The sequence below is a fragment of the Pezoporus occidentalis genome, unplaced genomic scaffold (genome assembly GCF_034315485.1).
Source record: "Pezoporus occidentalis ecotype Australia unplaced genomic scaffold, CSIRO_AGI_Poc_V1 ctg31, whole genome shotgun sequence".
Classification (NCBI taxonomy): domain Eukaryota; kingdom Metazoa; phylum Chordata; class Aves; order Psittaciformes; family Psittacidae; genus Pezoporus; species Pezoporus occidentalis.
In genome coordinates, this window is record NW_026915052.1 from 1,856,129 (window position 1) to 1,878,287 (window position 22,159).

A 22,159-nucleotide genomic window follows, 5' to 3' on the forward strand; every position below is an offset into this window, starting at 1 on the left:
GGCGTTGTAAGCTGGGTACCCGCTCGCCATGGAGGCGCTGAGAGCGGTGGGGGGGCTCCTGCTGGCGCTGTGCGTGCTGGCCTTCGGCCTGTACTGCTGCTACGTGAAATACATCCACGTGAAGTACGACCACATCCCCAGCGGCCCGCGGGAGAGGTAAGGAGTGGGCAGGCGCGTGCGGCGCGGGTGGAATTTTCAGGCGTCTGCAGGGCGAGTCCCTCCGCTGGCATTAGCCCGATGCCCGTCGCCGTGACCGCGCACAGCGGCAGACATGGCACCTTGGCCGCTCTCTCTGCCGGAGCCATGAGACAGTGGCAGCGCAGAAATAAACGCTCCAGCCTGTGACCTGCGGGGTGACCGGGCCGGACCGGACCGGACGTCGCTGATGTGGGCAAGGGCAACGGCGAGGAGGTCACGCCCGTGGCCCCTCCCCGGGAAAGGCTGGCACAGTAAGGCGTTGCCGGGGGCTTCTGCAGCGCTGCCGTGTTGGCTTGGGCTGGCGTGGTGGGATGTGCTGATCTACATCTCCTTGCTTGCAGCGGCATGAAGTGAGCGGCATAGTTGCCTGTCTCAGCTGTGCGCTTGCTGGTGAGACGAGAGGGGCCTGACAGGCAGCACCGGCCTATCTATCCCAGCACAGCTTGCCATCCTGCACCGTTCCAGCAGGCGTGTTGATGCTAACTCCACCAGACACCTTCCTTGTGGGCTTCCCATTCAACATAACCTATGGATGCACGTGCTCTCCATCACATGCCGCAGGAAAAGACACCACACCAGCACTTGTTTACACAGTCTACAGTTTAAACGGCCCTACAGGGACACCAGGGTTGGCTGCCTAACACTGAGCTTCAATTTGCTTGTGTGATTAGGTCAAATAGTAAGATAAAGAGATGATGGATCTTACCATACCTGAAACTGCTTGTCCTTGGGTTCTTTTCAAGGTGTGAAGTAACAGCAGCTTGAAGAACCCTGTGATTGCTTTTCTGTCTCTTAAGGGTTTGAGGCTTGATCATCATAGAATGGTTAGGATTGGAAAGGACCTTAAGATCATCAAGTTTCAACCCCCCTGCCATGGGCAGGGACACCTCACACTAAACCATCTCACCCGAAGCTTCCTCCAACCTGGCCTTGAACACTGCCAGGGATGGAGCATTCACAACCTCCCTGGGCAACCCATTCCAGTGCCTCACCACCCTCACAGGAAAGAATTTCTTCCTTATATCCAACCTAAACTTCCCCTGTTTAAGATTTAACCCATTACCCCTTGTCCTGTCACTACACTCCCTAATGAAGAGTCCCTCTCCAGCATTCCTATAGGACCCCTTCAGATACTGGAAGGCTGCTATGAGGTCTCCACGCAGCCTTTTCCAGGCTGAACAGCCCCAACTTTCTCAGCCTATCTTCATACGGGAGGTGCTCCAGTCCCCTGATCATCCTCGTGGCCCTCCTCTGGACTTGTTCCAACAGTTCCATGTCCTTTTTATGTTGAGGACACCAGAACTGCACACAATACTCCAGGTGAGGTCTCGGAAGAGCAGAGTAGAGGGGCAGGATCACCTCCTTTGACCTGCTGGTCACGCTCCTTTTGATGCAGCCCAGGATACAGTTGGCTTTCTGGGCTGCAAGCGCACACTGAAGCCAGCTCATGTTCATTTTCTCATCGACCAACACCCCCCAAGTCCTTCTTCACAGGGCTGCTCTGAATCTCTTCTGTGCCCAACGTGCAGTTGTGCCTGGGATTGCTCTGACCCAGGTGTAGGACCTTGCACTTGTCATGGTTAAACTTCATGAGGTTGGCATCTGCCCACCTTATGTGGGCAGGTCAAGGTCCCTCTGGATGGCATTCCTTCCCTCCGTTACAAGACTAACATTGACAAATGGGTAGGTCCAATGGAAGGCAGCCAGGATGCCCAGGAAGCTGAGTGCTCAGCTTGCTTTGGGTGGAGAAGCAGCTACTGAAGTGGCCATTTTCAGCTACCTAATGGGTGGTTATGGAAGTGTGGAGCCTGACACTCCTTGGAGTTCTGAAATGAAGGGCAGAAGGCAATAGGCACAACTTTTTGGCCAAAAAGTTGCCTCAAGGGAAATCCAATTGCATGTAAGGCAAAACACTTTCACCATAAGGGTGAAACCCTGAGTCACGTACCGTGTGTACCATAGCTCTGAAGTTGACTGGCCTGGAGCAGGGAACTTGACTGGTTACCTCCAGAGGTTCTTGCCAACCCAGATTACTCTGAAATGGGATTAATCCAAATCCAAACACTTCTCAATTGGGACTGTATCTGGTAAACTGGAGAAGAGCAGCACCAGAAGCAAACGCTGGCTTGTGTCTAGATTGCTGACCACTGGCATCAGGGTGTGGTCAGCAGACCTGCTCCCCACCCAGCCAGTCCACAGCCTGTGTCCTTTTGAGGTGTTACTATGTCCCGTATGCATGACTTTCCCTTTTTCCTTTATCAAAGGGCCCTTTGATAAAAGCTTAAGAAAGCCTTATTTTTAGGGTGAAGTACAACATAATCTTATCAAAACCTCAGACTTTGCTCAGAGTCTTACAGCTGCATGATAACAAGATTGTATTAATGTCCTTAATTTCCAGGGCTGATTTATTTTATTGACACTAATACAGCACATCTCTAAAGGAGACCTGTGCAGGACAGGCTGGAAAAGTGAGTTTTGGTGGCATTTTGTACTTTTTACCCCATGAATGGCTCACCTGTGAAGACAGGAGGTCATCTCTTCAAAGGTTTGCTTCATATTGAAGATTTAATAGCAAGAAATGGAAAAAGGGTTCTTTGCAAATACACGTTTTCAGTTGATAGTGTCACATAGTTACGTATCCCAAACCAAGCCCTTTTTTTTTTTTGATGGCATGCAGTAAGTAATTGGGACTTCTCATTAGCAGATTAACACTTTAGGCCTGTTGTAACACCTGACTTAATTGGGTAATGATGCTACAGCAGATGAAAAATATCTGAGGATTCATGTGTTTCACAAGAGGAGCCGTGAGTGGAACCTTGCCTCATGTGCTGCAGATAAAGTGGGTTTTGGAGCTTTAGTTAATGAAGAACTCACCTGTTATATTTAGGGCTTTCCCGTCTTTTTGGAGTCCAGTTACATTGGAGGAGTTAAACAAGTGGAGGATTAAAAGTTCTTGTAGATGTTGGAGAACTTAGTTGAGCGTTTGCTATTTTTAACCTGTATTTTATTTTAAAATAAGAGCCTGTTTTTCCCCTATTGCTTGTTTATACTGAAAAGGGTGGTAGCATTGCTGCCTGTCTCAAACAAAAAACGAATCTCGAGTGTAGAGAATCTCACATAAGAGAGGAGTTTGGCCAGATTTTCCTTCAGAAGTATGCAAAGCTGGTGGGGACTCTCCGCTCGCAGCTGAAAGAAGGAATTGATCTCTGACTTTTAATGCAGCTGTTGAATTTGAAGAGTTAACCTTTTTTATTCAGTTTTGCAACTCAGTATTGATCAGTAATCATCCTTTAATGCAGCAGCAATAACTGTCTTGTCCTGCATCTCTGCACTGGTCTTCCTGGATTCACGAGTGCAGCAGCCTGAGCCCAGTTCCCTGCTTACTCACATGAGGGCTGGGTATTGGCACAGCTAGGTGTTACTTTCCTTTTTCCTTACAAGGGGGAAACCATGAGCAACACTTACATTGCATCACTGAGCACAAAGGTTACAATCCACCCAAAACCTTGTGTTTGCATTCTTGTGACACTAAACCTTATTTTTTGCAGCTTTTTATTTGGACATCTGCCGATCTTATGGAGAATGCTGAGGAAAGAGGAGTTGGTGCATGATTTCTTCCTGCAGTGGTAAGTTGAGACACATCAGTAATGTCAAATGGAGTAGTTCTGTAGCACAAATTGGAAAATCAAGGTGCAGACACCCTGAATTACATATTTAGCATCATTCAGAAGGTTGGTAGAAGAGCTAGAGAGAGAGTATTCATCTTTCTTTCTATGGCTTTATGTGCTGAAGACTGCAGTAGCTCCCAGTACATGCTGCTTGGTCCTTTGAGGTTATTAGGTCTGAACTGTTACGTGTTGGTGGTTTGTACCATAATTCTCTCCATTTCTTTTTTTTTTTTTTTTTTTCCCCCCTCCCCTTCTCTTCTTGTAGGGCAGAGAAATATGGACCTGTTGTACGGCTTAATGCCTTTCACAGAGTCTCAGTAATGGTTCTGAGTCCTGAAGGAGTGAAGGTACTGCAAAATAAAGCTGAATCAACAGTGGGGATCAGCCTGTCCCTCCAGAAAGAGAGAAGTGGTGCCTCATGTTCAGGGCAACACAGTGCAGCCAGTCTGTCCCTGCAGAGAGGGCAGCTCTGGCTGGGTTAGTACCAGATGCTCTGCTCACCCAGCTGCCGTGATTTATTTTCCTCATCAATTGGTTGATTTACTTTGTTACCTTTATTTAAAGAGCCGACAGAGCAAGCATCCACCATTCCTGAAAAGCAGATTCTCTGCAAGAGCTTAATATCTCTAATGAGCAAGGCAGAAGGGACTGAATTTCTTCCTCTAAATCTTTGCAATAACCACAGAGTGAGATTTTGGGTCATTTGGCAAAAAGTACTAGAGGCATGCAACACAAGCTAGTGGCACAGGAACTGGGAATCAGGGCACATCAAATAATTTTCTAGTCTTCAGCCTGTTGCTATAGGAGGAAAACAGTGAATATGTGAGCAGCTTTTTATGTTTTGTCTGGGAAATGGACCACACGCAGTATTCACTGACCTGAGATTTGATTTTAGGAGTTCTTGATGTCACCACAGTACCCAAAGGATCGGTTCGTATATGGTCGTATCGTCAACATATTTGGTGAGAGGTAAGTGAAACCCATCTAAAGCCATAGTGATCTGAAAATTACAAGATTAGTAGAGTTGCAGGCATGACACTTCTTTTAACTCAGACCATTTACCTTTGTGGAGATTAATGACTAATTCCAGACATACCTAAGAGCGTGTACCTATTAAATTATGTGCTAAGTCATATGTCTTCCCAGGCAGAGAGGAGGTTATGTTGGATTTCTTTGACCTTGATCATACTTTTTTTTCCCTGTGGGTCTTCAGTTAGTCTCAGAACAGTTAGCTCAAGACCATCATCAAACTTCTCACTTAAATTTTAGAGCACTGAATTATTCCTTATTGCATGGGAGTTTCCAGCTCCTACGTCCAATAATAAAAAAGGGGATTTTCTCTTAGGCTGAAGCTTTTAAATGTATAATAATCCAGTCATTACCTTAATTATTTGCATAGCAGTTGTAATGAACCAGCATCTTTTTGGACTCAGCAGTCCACACCTATCAGGCAAAACATATCTGCAGTTCAGTCATTGCCCACAGTGGTGCAATGACTGTGTACTTGGAGCAGCACGGTGCCCCCTACATGTGGGAAAAATACAAGGAAGTAGATGAAGGAATGCCATCCAGAGGGACCTTGACACGCTTGTAAGGTGGGCAGATGCCAACCTCATGAAGTTTAACCATGACAAGTGCAAGGTCCTACACCTGGGTTGGAGCAATCCCAGGCACAACTGCAGGTTGGCCAGAGAAGAGATTCAGAGCAGCCCTGTGGAGAAGGACTTGGGGGTGTTGGTCGATGAGAAAATGAACATGAGCCGGCTTCAGTGTGTGCTTGCAGCCCAGAAAGCCAACTGTATCCTGGGCTGCATCAAAAGGAGCGTGACCAGCAGGTCGAAGGAGGTGATCCTGCCCCTTTACTCTGCTCTTGTGAGACCTCACCTGGAGTATTGTGTGCAGTTCTGGTGTCCTCAACATAAAAAGGACATGGAATTGTTGGAACAAGTCCAGAGGAGGGCCATGAGGATGATCAGGGGACTGGAGCACCTCCCATATGAAGATAGGCTGAGAAAGTTGGGGCTGTTCAGCCTGGAGAAGAGAAGGCTGCGTGGAGACCTCATAGCAGCCTTCCAGTATCTGAAGGGAGCCTATAGGGATGCTGGGGATGGACTCTTCATTAGGGACTGTAGTGATAGGACAAGGGGTAACGGGTTAAAACTGAAACAGGGGAAGTTTAGGTTGGATATAAGGAAGAAATTCTTTCCTGTGAGGGTGGTGAGGCACTGGAATGGGTTGCCCAGGGAGGTTGTGAATGCTCCATCCCTGGCAGTGTTCAAGGCCAGGTTGGAGGAAGCTTCGGGTGAGATGGTTTAGTGTGAGGTGTCCCTGCCCATGGCAGGGGGGTTGGAACTTGATGATCTTAAGGTCCTTTCCAATCCTAACCGTTCTATGATTCTATGTGTAAGACTTATCTTTGTGGCTTCATGGGGCTTGGTTGGCTCCCTTGGTGACAACTGTTCCTGTCCTTGTTTTCCTAAATGATAGGTTCCTAGGGAATGGCTTGGTAACAGTTTGCAACCATGAGCATTGGCACAAGCAGCGGAAGATAATGGATCCAGCTTTCAGCCGAACGTAAGGCAAATATTTCTGGGATGATCTAGCTGTAATATCTGCTGTATTTTATGATTCTCTCCATCATTGATCCATTATTTGATATTTAGAAAGAAGTAAAAAACCCAAACTTTTTATGCTAAAATCACGTTTTACTTAGAGTACAACACACCATTTCCATGACTAGCATGATGTGACCAGCCTTCCCATGGGGTGGTGGCACCCATATAAGCTCAGTGATAGCAGAAAGATCCTAAGCTTGTGTATTCAGGGGTGTGGTGATGGCTATTTTACCCTATTGGAGAACAGACCTCAGGGTCTGATCATTCACCTGATTGATAAGCAGGGGATTGTTCTGGTTTGTTTGTTTGTTGCATTGTGTTTAGGGTCTGAAGATAAAGTCCATTTGCTTTTGCATGCACAGGGCCAAAGCTCTTTGCCATGTCAGCTGTTGATTACATGGCAGGGTGGAGCAGGGGTGCTGTAAGAAGAATTTAACTAATTTTAACTGTTTACTTTTTAAAATATCAAGGCAAGTGTATTATTACTAATAATAATAACATCTTTATACTTTTCTATGGAAAATAATGAAGGTAATTTGCCTGAGCAAAGATGTCCTCTCCAGAGCCCCCATCACTCATTCTTATTGATTGTTCAGCTACCTGGTGGGTCTGATGGAAACTTTTAATGAAAAAGCAGAGGAGCTGATGGAGAAGCTAGAGGAAAAGGCAGATGGAAATAAAGAGTTTAGCATGCTGACGATGATGAACCGGGTGACTATGGATGTCATTGCAAAGGTACCAGCTGTCCACTTTGTTGTTTCCTCTTGAATTAGCAGGAAGATACAGAAGTAATGGGTACCAGCAGCAGGACAGAGTGAGGAACTGGAGCCAGGGAACAAGACCTTTATTCAGTAGTGCGGGAAGAACTGAAGGACTAATTGTGTCATAGAATCAGCTAGGTTGGAAAAAACCTTTAAGATCATCAAGTCCAACTGTTACCCCAGGACTGCCAACTCCACCACTAAACCATGTCACTAAAAGCCTCATCTAGATGGGTTTTGAACACTTCTAGGGAGGTGATTCCACCACTTCCCTGGGCAGCCTGTTCCAATGCTTGACAATCCTTTAGGTAAAGAATTTTTTTCCTAATACCCAGTCTTAAGCTTCCCCATGCACAGCTTGAGGCTGTTTCCTCTTGTCCTATCTGTCACTTCATTTTGGGCTGACCCATAGGAAGGGACAGTTAGGGAAGGGACTGCACAGCCTAAGCGTGGCCTGCGGGACAGGGATCATTTGCAAAAGCCCTTACAGCCTCATACCTCACATCCCTCTGTGCCAGAAGGGGCACACTAGTGCTCATTCATGTGTGGATGTTGCATTGTTGCCATTATTTGTCAGCATGAAGTCTGCCTTACACTGGCTTTTCCCTTCTTTATGCAAACAATTTGGATGAATGGAGAGTAATAGTAAATTATTGATCCTCCAAATAAGGAGGAAGTAAAATGTAGATACTACCCTTCCCTTGCAGCCTCCTGCAAGGCAGGGTCTACTCTGAGGTATCTGTAGGGGGAAAGGCAGTGGAGTGAGGCAGTCTTTCTCTTTCACCTCAGCCACAGGAAGCCAGGAGGATGCAGTGAGTTGCCTTTTTCTCTCCCACTCCTCAGGTAGCCTTTGGCTTGGAATTAAATGCACTGAGCGATGACCAGACGCCTTTCCCACATGCTGTGACTATGGTTTTGAAGGGAATGACCAAGATGCGTATCCCCTTCTTGCGGGTCTGTACACTCCGCACTTCAGTCCTCCCCCTTTGTGTCCACATGGACCCTCTGCTCCTGCATGAGTTAGTGGGTTGGAGCTGTGCAAGGCCCATATACAATTGGGAAAGTCATCAGTATCTCTTCCCCTCCAATGTGCGTTAAGATAAAATTCAGTAATGTTTTATAACACTTGCAAAACTTATGTTTAATGCTTCCTCTCTGCCTTTTCTCCACCCTGCATGTGTCATCATCTCATATGGCTTTACACTTTCACACCCATCACTACAAAAATTGTGGGTTTTGCCATTTGCCCAAGAAGGATGGCAGCCATCACTCAAGGTGGAAGAAGTCTGAACAGTCTTAAAATAAGAAATTCATATTTTTGACCTAATTTCATATACTGGGAAATTACGCATGTAATATGAAATATTTAAGTTGAAAATCATTCCATTTTCTCACAAAAACTGTAGTTCAGGCTTTTAGAGCTCCTGTTTTCCTTTTTGGGTCCAGAGGTAAGATTCTGTATTGCATGCTGCAGTTTTTTACATGGAGAGGTGAGGGATTTTGCTTACTATGTCCAAAACATCAGCTCTGACAAAGCAGAACATCAGCATGGAGTGATGGAAGTATTTCTCACGTCAGCCCAAACGTTCTACCTTCGGGGTATTCACTTTGTTCTGTGGAGAGCAGATTTGTGACAAATGCAGCTTAGCAGAAAACAAGGTGCTTGCTTGAAAAATAAGACTGGCAATATATTTTACCAACAAAAGGACTAAAATGACTGAAGAAACTCTGTATTCAGTACATGCCAGGGAAACAGAAGCTGGTAAAGGAGGTCCAGGAAAGTGTGAGGCTGCTGCGGCGTGTGGGGAAGGAGTGCCTTGACCAGAGGAGAGAGGCCATCCAGAGTGGGAAGGAAGACACACTGGATATTCTTACACAGATACTGAAAGGAGATGGTAGGGAACACATCGCTGTTTGAGTGAATTTCTGTGTTATGACTTGTCGTGAGATTCAGGGGGGATTGTTTCAGCGGTCTGAACTTTGTGAATGGTGGCCCTTCTTTAATGTATTTTTCACACTGAAGATGGTGAGAGCTGTTTTGAAACTTCTCTGTTTGTGTTGGATCAAATATTGATTGCAGCTCAGCGCCGACTTGAATGTTCAGCATCCCCTCCCAATACCACCTCAGACAAAATGTGCAAAATGGGGCAGAGTAGTCTGGCTGTTCCAGATGGTTCATGGTGGTAATTTCTAATCTTGTTTGCTTTTCTCTCCTGACAGCTCTGGAGGAAACTAGAGATGATGAAAATATTCTGGATAACTTTATCACTTTCTTTGTTGCAGGTTGGTATCTAACACTTGGATATGTCGCATGGGAATCTGTACTCATTTTGGGGCTGTCTTACGGGGCCATGATTAACATACTTGCTCACTCTATGTGATGCTGCTTTAACAAGGAGTCACTTCATTGGAAGACAGCAGTATTACACTGGCATAGGACCAGCTGGGCGAGGTCTGAAGAGAACTCAGTTTCTCATAGGCAAATGCAGTGTTATCCTCCTTCAGTCCTGTCAACACAGCAAATAATGTCAGGCCAGTGGTTTCCAGCCTGCAGTGCAGAGGGCACCACTGCTTCCTGGGGTGCAGTGCTATTCCTTATGGGGTTCTGCTCTTCTTCCCTGATACTGCTAAATCTGTAACATGTTCCGTGTGTCTTCATGTCACCCCACCCACATGATTAAACACAGTTCTTGGCTTATTAGTCAACACTTGGTAGGAGAGGGCACTGTCAGGCCTGTCAGAAAAAGCAGGGGCTGAGGTGAACACATGAGGTAAACAACTTAGAAAGATCAGTCTTGCAAGTCAGTAGGATTTAGGTTCCTAAGAAGGTGAGATCCATACACTGTTCTTCTACAAGAAAAACATTATTGCAACAAAGACATCTTTGTAGAAGACTCTTTTAAAATAGTACATATGCCCATCCATTAAAAAATTGAAGCTATCCTCATAAAGCAGACATTTCAAGGAAAGATGGTTAGAACTCAGTTTTCCCTCAGAACCAGTAAATCCTTGCATCACGGCAGAGCAGTGTGTCCCATGATGTGGCAAGGCAAATACTGAACCTTACTGGCCTGTGTGTTAGGGAGCTCATGACCAGTAGGTGCCATGTGCTAGCACTGAGTTGAGCAAGATGGTTCGTGTCTTTACCAGCTGCAACTTGTTCTTGTCATTCCTGGAAGCTCCTTATGTAAGATTTATCACCTTTTTAGTATTTCTTTTGATTTCTAGCATACTTGAAATAAAACATCTGGGGCCTGACATTTAAAGATTCCTGTTCACAGATCACACTAACAGACCATCTTTCTGTCATTATATTATTTCATACTAACAATAAAACCTATTTTTGGTGTCATTAGGTCATGAAACCACTGCAAATCAGTTGTCATTTACCGTAATGGCACTGGCTCAGCATCCTGAAATACTGGAAAGGTACGTGTGCTCCAGCTTGCTGTTAATTTTGAGGTGCACTTATTGAAAAGGATTATTAAAAAGCTAGGATAAATTCCCAGTAAATTCTAGCCTCCCTTCCAAAATAAACTGTCTCATTGTCTCAGTATATTTAAAATATAAAAAAAAAGCTTAAGGGGAGTTATTTCAATTCCATCTAGCTTGTGAGCTTTTTTTATTTCAAAGCCTTTATACATACTGGTCCTGAATCATACCTGATTTGCCTGTGCTGTACACCCACTCCTGGTATCAGCCCATTGCTGATAAGAGGCACAAGTTCAGGCAGGCTGGCTGGGAATCAGTAGGCATTTAGCCTGAGGATGGAAGTCGAAGTCCAACTCAGTGTTTGGGAAATTATAAATGTAATTGTCAGCTTGCCTAGCAAGAGATGCACGTCTGCAGCTAACCATTTTTAATTGAACTGCAGGCTTCAGGCCGAAGTGGATGATGTTCTTGGTGCTAAGAGAGACCTTGACTCTGAGGATCTTGGCAAACTCACCTACTTATCTCAGGTACTGCAGGAGTGAGGTAAAATACCAGTTGTAGCTGTTTGTTAGCACCTCTGCCATGTCGTGGAGAAGCCCCACGCTTTTCACATTTTAGGGACAATGTCAAATTTGATCCTGATGGTGTTTGTCCCCAGAGACTCAGCAAGCAGGTACCATGAGCCATTTGCAGCAGCCCAGGTTTGTTGGGAAGGATGCTCCTCAAATTGTTTTCCAAAATCCCACACAATTCCTTCACTGCTTTCCTTAATTATTAGCAAGCTGGGAGCTAGAGTGGAGCTGCTTAATCCCTACCTGTTTACACTGAAACCACAGGCATATGTAAAGAAGGGTTTGCAGCTCTGAGCCCAACCTGTGTCTGAATCCCACGCACTTCCCAAACTCACAGCTCTATTTTTGTTTGATTATTGTTAAAGCATTTCCAGCTATGATCTCACCATGCACCATAAACTCAACGGGATTTGAGGACATCCAAAAATAGAGGGTAGTTTTTGTAATTCCATTTTTTTATTACTCAGTCTTGAAACTCCCTTCAGTCACTTGGGGGGTTGGGATTAAATAAAAGAGAGTTTGGTCCTAAGAAAGAGGTCTTGTGTATAGAAATGCTAGTTGGTAATGAAATGCAAAGCCAGGGCTTGGCTACTCGCCAGTGTTTTTATTGCATATCCTTTTTTACAAGAAGGGGGATACCAATAGCCCTCAGGAGAGCCTGAATTGCAGCCATGGCAGCTATTCTTCTGCTTAGATTTCCATGTGATTTTAGTATTGTGTTATGGTTGCTTTTCCCTTAAACTGCCCTGCTGAGGAGATATGATGCTGTTTTACCATTTGATGTATCATATTCCACAAATCACTGTGCTTTGACAGTAGGTACATTTCAAAGGTGTATTTCTCCTAAGAAAAGCATCTCTGTGTGATTACAGAAATCAACAGGTTTCCTTAGGCTTCTCCAAACACCATCACAATTATACCGCTCCAATTAGGATGAGGTATCTAAGCCTTTCAGTTTTGAGACAGCTCATGACACCCTCTCAAAGCAGATTATTTAATGAACAAGCTTGGATCTATACAACCAACATCACAGTCATCCTTGGTCAGAGCCAGTCCATCACTGAAGTATCAGAGACCATGGGACTCCTCTCCTGCCGCTCAGGCAATTCTGAATCCTTTTGTCCATGTTTTTTTTTCATTAATCCACTCATGCATACACACTGTTAATTGCATTTGCAGTGCGATGCTAATGTGTGCTGTTAATTAGGTTTCACTTTGATGAAATAAGCCGTTCTTACAGCTCACTGCCACCAAAAGAAATGGTCTCACTCCATTTATTTTAACTCGCTGTTCCCTATTCATTTTCCTTTGCCAAGTTGCTTTGTCATTTTGGTGCTGTGACCTGGCTCAGCTCCCTGAGCAGCAGAAGCAGTACAAAGGTGGGAGCAACCAGTCATCCTCATGGCAGCCAGCACTGGGAACAGCTCATCAGGAGCATGAGACGTCACTTTCAGATACTGTCTTTGATTTTGCTTCCCAATACTTTTTCACTTAGTTGTTGACTTGACTTGAGGTGTTAGATCAGTTCAGTTCATGGGATCTCTTGTGGTTGTACTTTTTTTCTCTGTGTTTTACCAGTTGTAAGAAAGAACCAGGCCTGAAAGAACTGACTTAGCTGTATATTTTGCCCACAGGAGTCCAAGGCAGGTATATCAGCATCTATTCCACAAGCCAAAACTCCCATTTAGCCAAAGTAAAAGGTCATAGGGAAGTAATTAGTTTTATTTCTGCTTCCTACACTGTATTAACTAACTGACCTTTTGTGCTTTTCACTGATGCAGGTTTTGAAGGAATCGCTGAGGCTGTACCCACCTGTCCCGGGGACATTGCGCTGGATAGACAAGGAGCATGTCATCGATGGCATCAGGATTCCTGCAAAAACAACTCTCTTTGTGAGTTCCATCCACCATCATCAGCTTTTAGCTGCTGCAGTTGATCCAAATGTGATGGATTTGTGTATCAGGGGGCAAAAGTCCTCCCTGATCATATTTCTACCAGCCTCTCTAAACTATTGTCCAAAACTGGGTTAGAATTTGGATTCCTTTTGTCTGGGGTATGGCAGGAAGTTATGATTTTGTACCCATGACAGTGAAAAGGCATTTTCAGTGTTCTGCTCCTGACTAACATAAATAAACTCTTTCTTCACAGTTCAGCACTTACATAATGGGAAGGATGGAAAAGTATTTCAAGGATCCACTCACTTTCAATCCAGACCGATTTAGCAAAGATGCACCTAAGTGAGTTTGTTTTTACTCCTAGGTTATTAAATATGTAATAAGGAACCATTAAAGGAAGAGATTTCAAGGGGGAGGGAGAGAGGAATAAAACTGTTTTTCCATTCCAGTATGAGTATTGCTAAACCCTTATCCAAATGCAAATAGAGAGTCATAATGCACAGCTTTTGTTCAGAAGTTCTTTAGACCACATGATATTGTCTAAAAAAGAGTAATTCTAATGTTGTTTAATGTTTATATTGAGGTCAAAGCTTTGGGCCAATACGAGGTTGAATATTTTGCCAATACAGACATTTAATCTGTTGTAGCCCTGGCTCCAGGATGCTTGATATGTCTGCACATTAGAGAGGGGACAAGAGGCTGAGGGACAGAAGATGCTGTTCAGCCACAGGACAGGCAGCCTAATGAGTAATCTGATCAGTAGTCAGGAGTGCAGTAGGAGGGACCAGTTACCTAAACAGATGGTGCTGATCCCTGCATCTAGCTACTTTATGAGTCATGGATTTTGCTTCAGCTTAGTCTGGTCTCCTGAACCAAATGCCCCCCTCACTCACATGGTTCAGAGCTGCCCAAAGGAGCAATAACTGAGTGGATTGTTATGTCCTCATGATGGCCTGGAGAGCATTTAGAGTATGCTTGACATTCAGCTTTGAAATAAGGTTTTCACATATCAGACCAGTTCTGGAAGCTAAGCTATGTACATGACAAGGAAGCTTGTTGCAGAGCTGTACTGCTGCTCTGAAGCAAAACCATGAGAATTTGGAGATTTTCTTAAGTGAGCTAGGTGAGTTGGTATTTAGACCATTTCCTTGCTGCAGTGATCAAATATTCACTCGTTGCCTTGTAAGCTGTCAAGGTGACAGTTTAGAAGTTTGGTTTTTTTTTCAGGCCATATTATTGCTATTTTCCATTCTCTCTGGGACCCCGGTCCTGCATCGGGCAGGCGTTTGCACAGGTAAGGCCTGGAATGACACTTTATTAGCGAGCATTGGGTCAGCTCAGGGTGTGCTGGCTGCGGCTGGTAGTGATGGTACCAAAGGCCACACTGATGGTGTGCTGGCCCTCTTTCCTCTAGAGGGAAGATCACCACCATGCCCATGACCAGGCATGTCTCTTAAATGCTGTCAGACATACATGTATCAAACTGGTCCCATATCACTCCTGCACTCATTAGACCAAGGTGTCTGCAGGTGAGAGGGCAGCAGGCTGTTCTCCCTCTGAACTCTTCTGGGTAACCCTGCTTGAATCCAGCCCCCTTGATGGGAATTGCAGTCAACATCCCTTTTCCAGCCAGGGTCAGACACACGGGGGCTGTGCAAGGGCTTAAGGGCCATCCCATGAGTGCAGCTGGCAGAGTCAGGGCAGGGAAAACATCAGCTGGCAGAAGGGCACAAGCCAGAACTGGCACTGAGGAGGTGAGGAGGGGGCTGCTTGGATGGGAGGAACAACTTAATGAAGTAACGAGCATGGCAGGGAGCATTTCAGAAGAACAATAGGAGGCCGGCTCTTTGGGTCTGTGCTGTTGAGTTCATCTGAGCAACAGTGCTCGAGATCTTCAGGTTAAAGTGCTTAGTTTTACACTCGAATTTCCAAAACGGGGTTAACGCATAAACACAAGGACTGATCTTAGTACCTGTCAGTGGTCCTCAAATCCAGGAAGCCCCAGCTGACTCTTCTTCCTGCTCAAACTCAGCCAGCTGCATTAACAGAGTAACATTTAACTTTTAAATCTCTGTATTGACAGAGCAGCATGACATAACACACTGAGTGTAAGAATCTGCAATCCAAGTTACATTTGCTGTCATTGATAATGAGTTTGCTTTTCTTAACAGATGGAGGCGAAAGTGGTGATGGCAAAACTGCTGCAGAGGTTTGAATTCGAGCTGGTACCAGGGCAGAGTTTTAAACTCTTGGATGCTGGAACCTTGAGGCCACTAGATGGAGTAATGTGTAAATTAAAGCCAAGGAGTGTTGAAAGAAGCTGCCAGGCGTGACTACTCAGGGAGGGAAGCATGGCATGGTAATGTTAGTGTGTCTTCTAATTTTGAAGATCTTCATGCTAATCAAAGATCAGATTTTTCAGGCCCCTTCAGAGGGTTACTAGACTGAAATTTTTCTTAACCTTTCTCATAATTTACTGAAGAAAAACATAGGAGTCACTCTAATGAGCATCTTCAATCTGGAAGCTTACCGGGAACTGCAAAGCCTGTTATTTTCTTGGGGGACTATTTGGTTCTGACCAGATTTGGAAAAGAACGTCCTTTCAGTGGAGTATCTCTGGAGCTCCACACAAACCTGCACTCAAATCCCACCTGATAGTTTCCACTAAGCTTCCTTACAACACAACATGGTCTAAGTAAGCCCTTGTTGGGGGAGTTTCCTACTTACACAATGAAATTGGAAGATTTTGTAGAGCACAGGATTTGGGCTGAACTTGGGAAGAAAAGCTTGGAGATACTCTCTTGGTGAAAGCAATCTTCCCATCCCTACTCTAAATGAGAACAATTAATAGGAGCAATCTGAAATGAAAATCAGAAACGGAGGGCACTACTTTCCCTGTTGCTATTGCCTCATTTTTATTCAGTCTCTCCTACCTTTCTTCCAGTATCATTAAGAACATAGATTCTCAGTCCATGCTGCTGAAGGGTGCTCTTCTGCTTCCTCCCCACAGCTTGTTCTCATTCTCATGAGACACTGTTCCTTTTTATGGGGGCCTTACTAGGTATATTTTAACCTGGACCATTTTCCCTGTCTGATTTACCATGAAGCTACACGAGGACTTGAACGAGATGGTTTAGTAGGTGCAGCAGGGTTGGTGGTAAGTGCCTGTAGCCACATGCTGCTTAAAGTGACATTGCTGCTGAAGTGTGTCTATAACTTGAGCCACAGGCAGGAAAAGGTCCTGCACCCCCTTCTGCCAATGTGCCAAAATTGCCCACTGCATGTTGGCTTGCAGCCTAGTTCTGCTAGGGAAAAAAAAAGTATCGTGAAATTGCCACTTTCCATAAATATGTGGATGCCTCATATGAGTTTGGGCCTCATCTATCATGAAATACAGGAAATTCAAGGCATTTGGTGCTGCCATTGTTGTTTCTTACCTTTTTTAATTGAAAGGGCAAGAACACAGTCTGTACACTGTCAAGTTTCCACACCAGGAATGTAATGTCAAAGAGCTTTCCCTGTTGTACACCGTCTCATTCAGTGCAGCAGTGGGATAGGAGGCCAAGAAGGGTGATGTGGTTTTTGGTAATACAAGCAATGTCATATAATGTACTGATATGATTTACACCCTGCAGTACCAATAGCTATATTGCTAGTGAAGGTTTAGTCCATCTATTAGTAGATGAGCTCTTCAAGCCCTTGTGCTGGACATACTCTTGTATCCTTCTAGACATAATAAAAATGTCATTGGAAAACCTGAGGACTTTCTTGCTGGATGTGTGTTCCTGGGAGCTGATGTGATCAAGAGCAGGATGCTCAATGCCTTTTGGTCTAGGTAGGCTGGTGGTGTAACAAAAGGATGAATTGTGAGAATATGTCGGAGGGAAGGATCTCAGTGGTGCGGGGAGCAATGTATGCTGTGAACAGCACACAGACAGCTTGATAGACATGCTGGCACGATTGTGCCATGGAAATGTGAGGCGCAATTGTGCCAGCTCTCCGCTCTGCCCTAATGACTTAGTTGAAATGCATGAGTTGCACAAACAGGTATTGCTTTCTGCTACCCCTGCAATGGCTATGGGCACCTCCAAGGAGAGCTTAAAGGGGGTGATAGCATGTTAAAGCCCTGCAGCAAATTTTGTCAGACCTTATTTGCCTGAGACCAGAGCTTTCTGTCTACTTAGTGCTTACCCTCCTCGGATGCTCTTCCTGTTCTCTCTGCAAGCCCAAATGCCATCTAGCTCTCCAGGGACTGCTGACACGGGCCTTTCTCCTATTCGGACCCCCAAAAGCTCTCACCATTGTCACCTGTCAATGCTGATTGCCTTCCAGCAGATGGCAAGCTCTCATTGGCGATGCACCTAACTGGAGCAGCGCTCTTCATTGACAGCTCCTCTTTGGCGACAAGCTGTCCTGACTCCTCCAGGACATCCTACCACAGGATGATACCCTGTGGTGTTGTGCAAACACCCCGCAGTGTTCTCATGGCTTCATCCTGCACCCCCAGCCAGGACGTGATCCCTGCTCTGTCAAAAAAAAAACAACAAATAGGGTCAGGAAAGCTGTCCCTGGTGCCCTGAATGCCAGCTGGGTGCCGGTACAGGGTTTGCTAAATGCTGTGGAGAAACTTGCGGCCAGAAGTGGCTTTGGAGAAATAGCTGTGTCTGCCATAGGCTGCAAAAGACCTGGGGGCTGCAGCTTTCTCAGACACCACAGGAAAGGACAGTTTTCCTTATTCTGGGGAGGAGAAACGTGTTACTTCACTTCTGGCGCAAACAACCATTACCTGCACCAAGAATTCTGCTACAGATCATGGTTGGTAAGGCAAAAAAGGAGAGCAAGGGCTGTCTCCCCAGTGCTATTCCCAACTGGCTGTAGGAAACTATCATACCTGTAGCTATTTTTTCCTGTACCCTTTTCCTGGCTTTTGGGCAAAACAAAGGAAAACCTGGAAGTGGCTGCTGGGGTGGTTTTACCCTGGGTGCCATGCAGCACAGCTGTGTGTGGGATGCCTGGAGGATGGAGGCAGAAAGGTAAGCAGCTGCCTTCATTAAAGGTGTGGGCACTGGTGGCGACACTTACTCCCAAGAGTCTGTCTTTATTAGCAGCATCTAGGTCTTCATCTTGTTCTGACAGATGGCTGGTGCAGGTTTCTGACGCAGGTTTCTTTGATCCCTTTCCCAGACCTATAAACTCTTTGCCTCCCTCTTCTGGACTTAGGCCCAGGACTTTCATATATGACTTCAGAGTGAAGACTTCTCTCCAGGATTTCTCCCAGTTGTTTTTTTTTTATGCTAACCCAAGAGCTTCATTTTATCCCATTTAGATCAGTGTTGAGGACAAGACATGAGGAAAAAGCTGCTGCCTAGGCCTCTTGAGAAGGAGGGAACCGGTTAGGGGACATGCACCCAAGGAGCCTCTGTCTTTTAGAAAGCAGCAAACCCCCTTACTTCTGACAAGGGAGAAGGTAATGCTTTTTCGTCCCAGCTAGTCTGGAGCACAGGAGACTCTCCGTTTTTGCATCTACACCTCATGTACAGACTGGCCTACATCTCCAGAGAAGACCCCAGCTCTAGATTTGTGCCAGGACAAAAGTGGAAAAAATCTCCACAAGTTTTCATGAGAGGAATCTCATTATAACCCTTGCAGGGAGCCAAGAGAAGCTCAAAGGTATGGGATTCAATCATGCTCATTGAAACTGTAGCTCAGCCCAATATATTCTGAATGGTGGACAGCCTTTTGCTCCATCTATACCCTCTGGAGGACTGAGTGTACATAAGAAAGCACAAAATACTGTCTTTCTTTGCTGGAGCCAGGTATGCAGAGCAAGAACCAGGATATTTCAGGATCATCTATCCAGCCATGGTCAACTTCTAGTTCCTTTCTTCACTGCACCAGCTTTAGAGCACTGTGCTAGGTGCATGTAGCACATTTAGTCACTGTATGTTCAAAAAAACTGGGGCTCCCAGGATGTGGTGTGAGCATGCAGGTTAACCATACATGTATTTGTGGTGAGTGTGGTTACACGATGAGAGCTGTAGAAGGAGACCTTTGCTGCATCCAAGCAACATCTGCTATTGAGACAACACAGTCACAAAGCAGGTCTCCACAACACAGACCATTTCTCTTCTAGCTCATATGCTAGCAAAGGCAATAATGTCAGACAGAATCTTCTTTCTGCTGTGTTACAAGAGGGATGGCATGTACTGGGTCAGACAGAGCTGTTGTGCCTTCTCTCCGTTTTCCCACAAATTGCAAGATCTTATGTTCTTCTGGACTCAGAGACGAAGTACTTGCAGACGAGGTGACATTTCCTCACTGAGGCAGTGGGCTCGCTCTTCTTCCCTCCTTCAGTGATACCAGTGACAAGGGAGGCACCAGCAGGGTGGAGGAACTGCCCACAATGGAACACTGCCTCAGTGGGATCATTTTAAGGTTTCTCTATGTTGCTGCCCATGCCAATGCTTTGGTCTGCTCTACAGGACACTTGGTGACATTATTTGTAATTAATCACTGCTGGTCTGCCTCGTGGTAAGGTTTGGAGGCTGCACCCAGGTTACACTGAAGCTGAAGGGGGCCCTTTCCTCTGTTTTACTCCCTGTGAGCTCAGCCCCTTGCTGTAGACTCACAGCCCCCCAGCTGCATGTGCTGCAACTCAAGGAGGCTTATAAAATGGAAATTAAAATGACATAAAGAGGTCAAAGCTAGTGAGCTCAGAAGTCTTTTTACTGTGCCTTCCCTTCTCATGTGAGGTCTCCATGTGAAATGTTTGGTGGCAAGTCCTGCCCTACTCACCATGCCCATGCACGGGTCTGTGTGAGGTTGCAAGTGGTTTTTGTCACTGAACTGGCAGTGATGGGTATTTTATGAAACAGGAGGTACTGATTCAAATATTCTCCCTTCAAGCCCTGAAGTGTCTCCTGGACTTGTCTTGCTATCTCAACAGGCTTTGTGGTGGACATGGACATGGTCAAAGCTATCTGCCTCCCACTAGAGTGAGCAGGTAGATTCCTCTCTGAAGGGAGTTTGCGTTCTCTATGTTCAGCACTTCTTCGTCCCTCCCAGGACCCACAATACACATAAGGTCTACCCTGAATCAATATTTTTTTCAGAACAAGCCATCTTCTGATCCTCTTCCTGCCAATGAAGGCCCCCAGATTTGCTGGGAGTGAGGCAGTGCTCAGAAGCAGAACCTCCTCAAACACTGGTATTGTTTCCTCCTCTCTCTTCAAAACACTTAGGTGACACCTATATTAACAAAGGAAGTATGTCCTGGACCTTTCCCTGGCACTGAGGTGGACTGAGACAGAATAACTGTGTCTGTCGAGCTCTTTTATCCTTCAAAATAGGGTGGTCATGTGCAACTTGTGTACCAGGAAGGCCGTCTGGCACATCCAAGATCATACCAGAAATTGTCAGGAGAGTGACAGTGGCCAGGGGCTGCTCTAACAATGTAGCTATGGGGAAGATCATGTACCAGTGACCTAGGAACCTATCTGTCACTTTTAACTTTTCCAGTCTGTACTAGTGCGAAGCCTGCCCACCTTTAGAGTCAGTCTGTACTGATAGGCTAACCCTGATAGCAGTTTGTTTAGTTCCAATGCCGAAATTCTGCCTCTCATCCTTCCCTTTCAGCTCTATGACCTCCCTCTTTCAGCAATGCTGCTTTCCACACATCTCATTCTCTCTGGAAACATCACCACACTGATGTCTCATGGTCCAGTTGTCTTTCTCCTCTTTGGTCCACCTGTAGGATTTGCTTCTGCTCTAAAGCAGCCCTGCACTGAGCTCCAGTTGAGGGTCTTGCACTCTTTAACCCATGCCACTGTCCTCACTGGACTGGTGTGGGAGAAATTGTTCCTCCAGTACAGACCTATTGTAACAATATTAAAGAACTGCTTCCTCCTTTTCAAATGGACTTTGTTTGATTAAGCCTCATTCTTGGTTCAGTTCCTCAAAAGATCACAGTACTGTAAGCTACAAGCAGGCACTGGAGCATCTCCAGTACCTGAGGCACCAGCAGCATCCAGTAAGAGTTTATGCTGGATCCACCCTGTGGATTCTTGCAGGGGATACTGGTACCAAGCACTAGGGAAGACTCCAGTTCTGTGGGGTCTTTAAGCTTGTCTGGTAAGGGTTGATCCTTGTCTTGCTTACCCTCACCTTCCATCTCTTCCCTTGTTACCTCCTCTCCCCTCTTTTTTTTGTGCAGTGCCTCCAAGGAACAAAAGGACATTCAGATGACCACGTACTCTTCTGCTACATCCTTGCTGCAGTATTTTGCCATGTTTCCCATTTAAGGCATGAGCTCTAAAGGTGAGGCCACCTCTTGAGCCATTGTCTGCAAGAAGCCTTGCACAGCAGAGCCATGATATTGGTAGGGATCCTCAAGTGCTACTATAAAGCAAATAAATAATCAACCATTATTATTTGTATGTATCTGTGAGTCTTCTTTAATAGATCTTGATATTATTACAGTGCTGAGGACAGGCTAAATTAGATAATACTATGCTCAGCTGGCATCTATTCCCTTGGAAACACAGGTAAAAATGCATTTAATAGCTCTTTGGTGACAATATTATGACACAGATGTATACTTGATTTGAAAATAAGGATGGTAATTAAAGAACTATTAAGGTTAAAAAACAACAAAGGAAATTCAGCTCCTGAAAGAGCCATGCTGGGATCATGCCTCTAACCTGTATGTGTGTGGATAAATACAGGCAGTGAGATTTCCTCCTTTATTTTATACACTGGCAGACTGTGGGTTCTGGAACAGACTGTGGCCAACTGTGTTTCTGGAAATGTCCTGGTGAATCCTTAGTTCATTTTCCCTGCTGCCTTACAGAGCAACTGTGCCCTGCTCCAGTGCTCCTGGTCATACCCTGTCCCACAGGGTGCTCCAGGGAAGCTGAACCAACAGGAAGTGGAGAGGGAACTTTCTGCAGGCTTTTGGGAAGGAAGCTATTTATAAGTGATCACTCGTATTCATTGTTTCTATTTAAATGGTCTTGGGGA

The 22,159-nt window shown here is 45.3% G+C and overlaps 1 protein-coding gene across 5 annotated transcripts; it reads left to right on the forward strand.

Annotated features, from left to right (window-relative positions):
- On the forward strand, positions 1–22,159 carry LOC134168363 (cholesterol 24-hydroxylase). 5 transcript variants are annotated; one of them, XM_062627953.1, is made up of 15 exons: positions 1–156; positions 3,747–3,824; positions 4,132–4,213; positions 4,762–4,835; positions 6,354–6,440; positions 7,078–7,216; positions 8,086–8,196; positions 8,981–9,137; positions 9,463–9,525; positions 10,599–10,671; positions 11,117–11,201; positions 13,028–13,138; positions 13,395–13,483; positions 14,369–14,435; positions 21,990–22,159. In XM_062627953.1, the coding sequence occupies exons 1-15, from the start codon at positions 29–31 to the stop codon at positions 22,113–22,115; spliced, it is 1,470 nt and encodes a 489-aa protein (XP_062483937.1). In that variant the 5' UTR covers positions 1–28; the 3' UTR covers positions 22,116–22,159. The 5 variants fall into 5 exon arrangements, with proteins under 5 accessions (XP_062483937.1, XP_062483939.1, XP_062483936.1 ...); XM_062627955.1 differs by lacking the exon at positions 21,990–22,159 and adding an exon at positions 21,731–21,983; XM_062627952.1 differs by lacking the exon at positions 21,990–22,159 and adding an exon at positions 15,313–16,901.

What these genes read in the sequence shown, in the direction of transcription:
- LOC134168363 (XM_062627952.1), top strand. Translation starts at nt 29, where the DNA reads ATGGAGGCGCTGAGAGCGGTGGGGGGGCTCCTGCTGGCGCTGTGCGTG. An exon ending in CTGCAAAAACAACTCTCTTT is followed by an intron (nt 13,139 to 13,394) that starts GTGAGTTCCATC and finishes CTTTCTTCACAG; the next exon opens with TTCAGCACTTACATAATGGG. An exon ending in TCGGGCAGGCGTTTGCACAG is followed by an intron (nt 14,436 to 15,312) that starts GTAAGGCCTGGA and finishes TTTTCTTAACAG; the next exon opens with ATGGAGGCGAAAGTGGTGAT.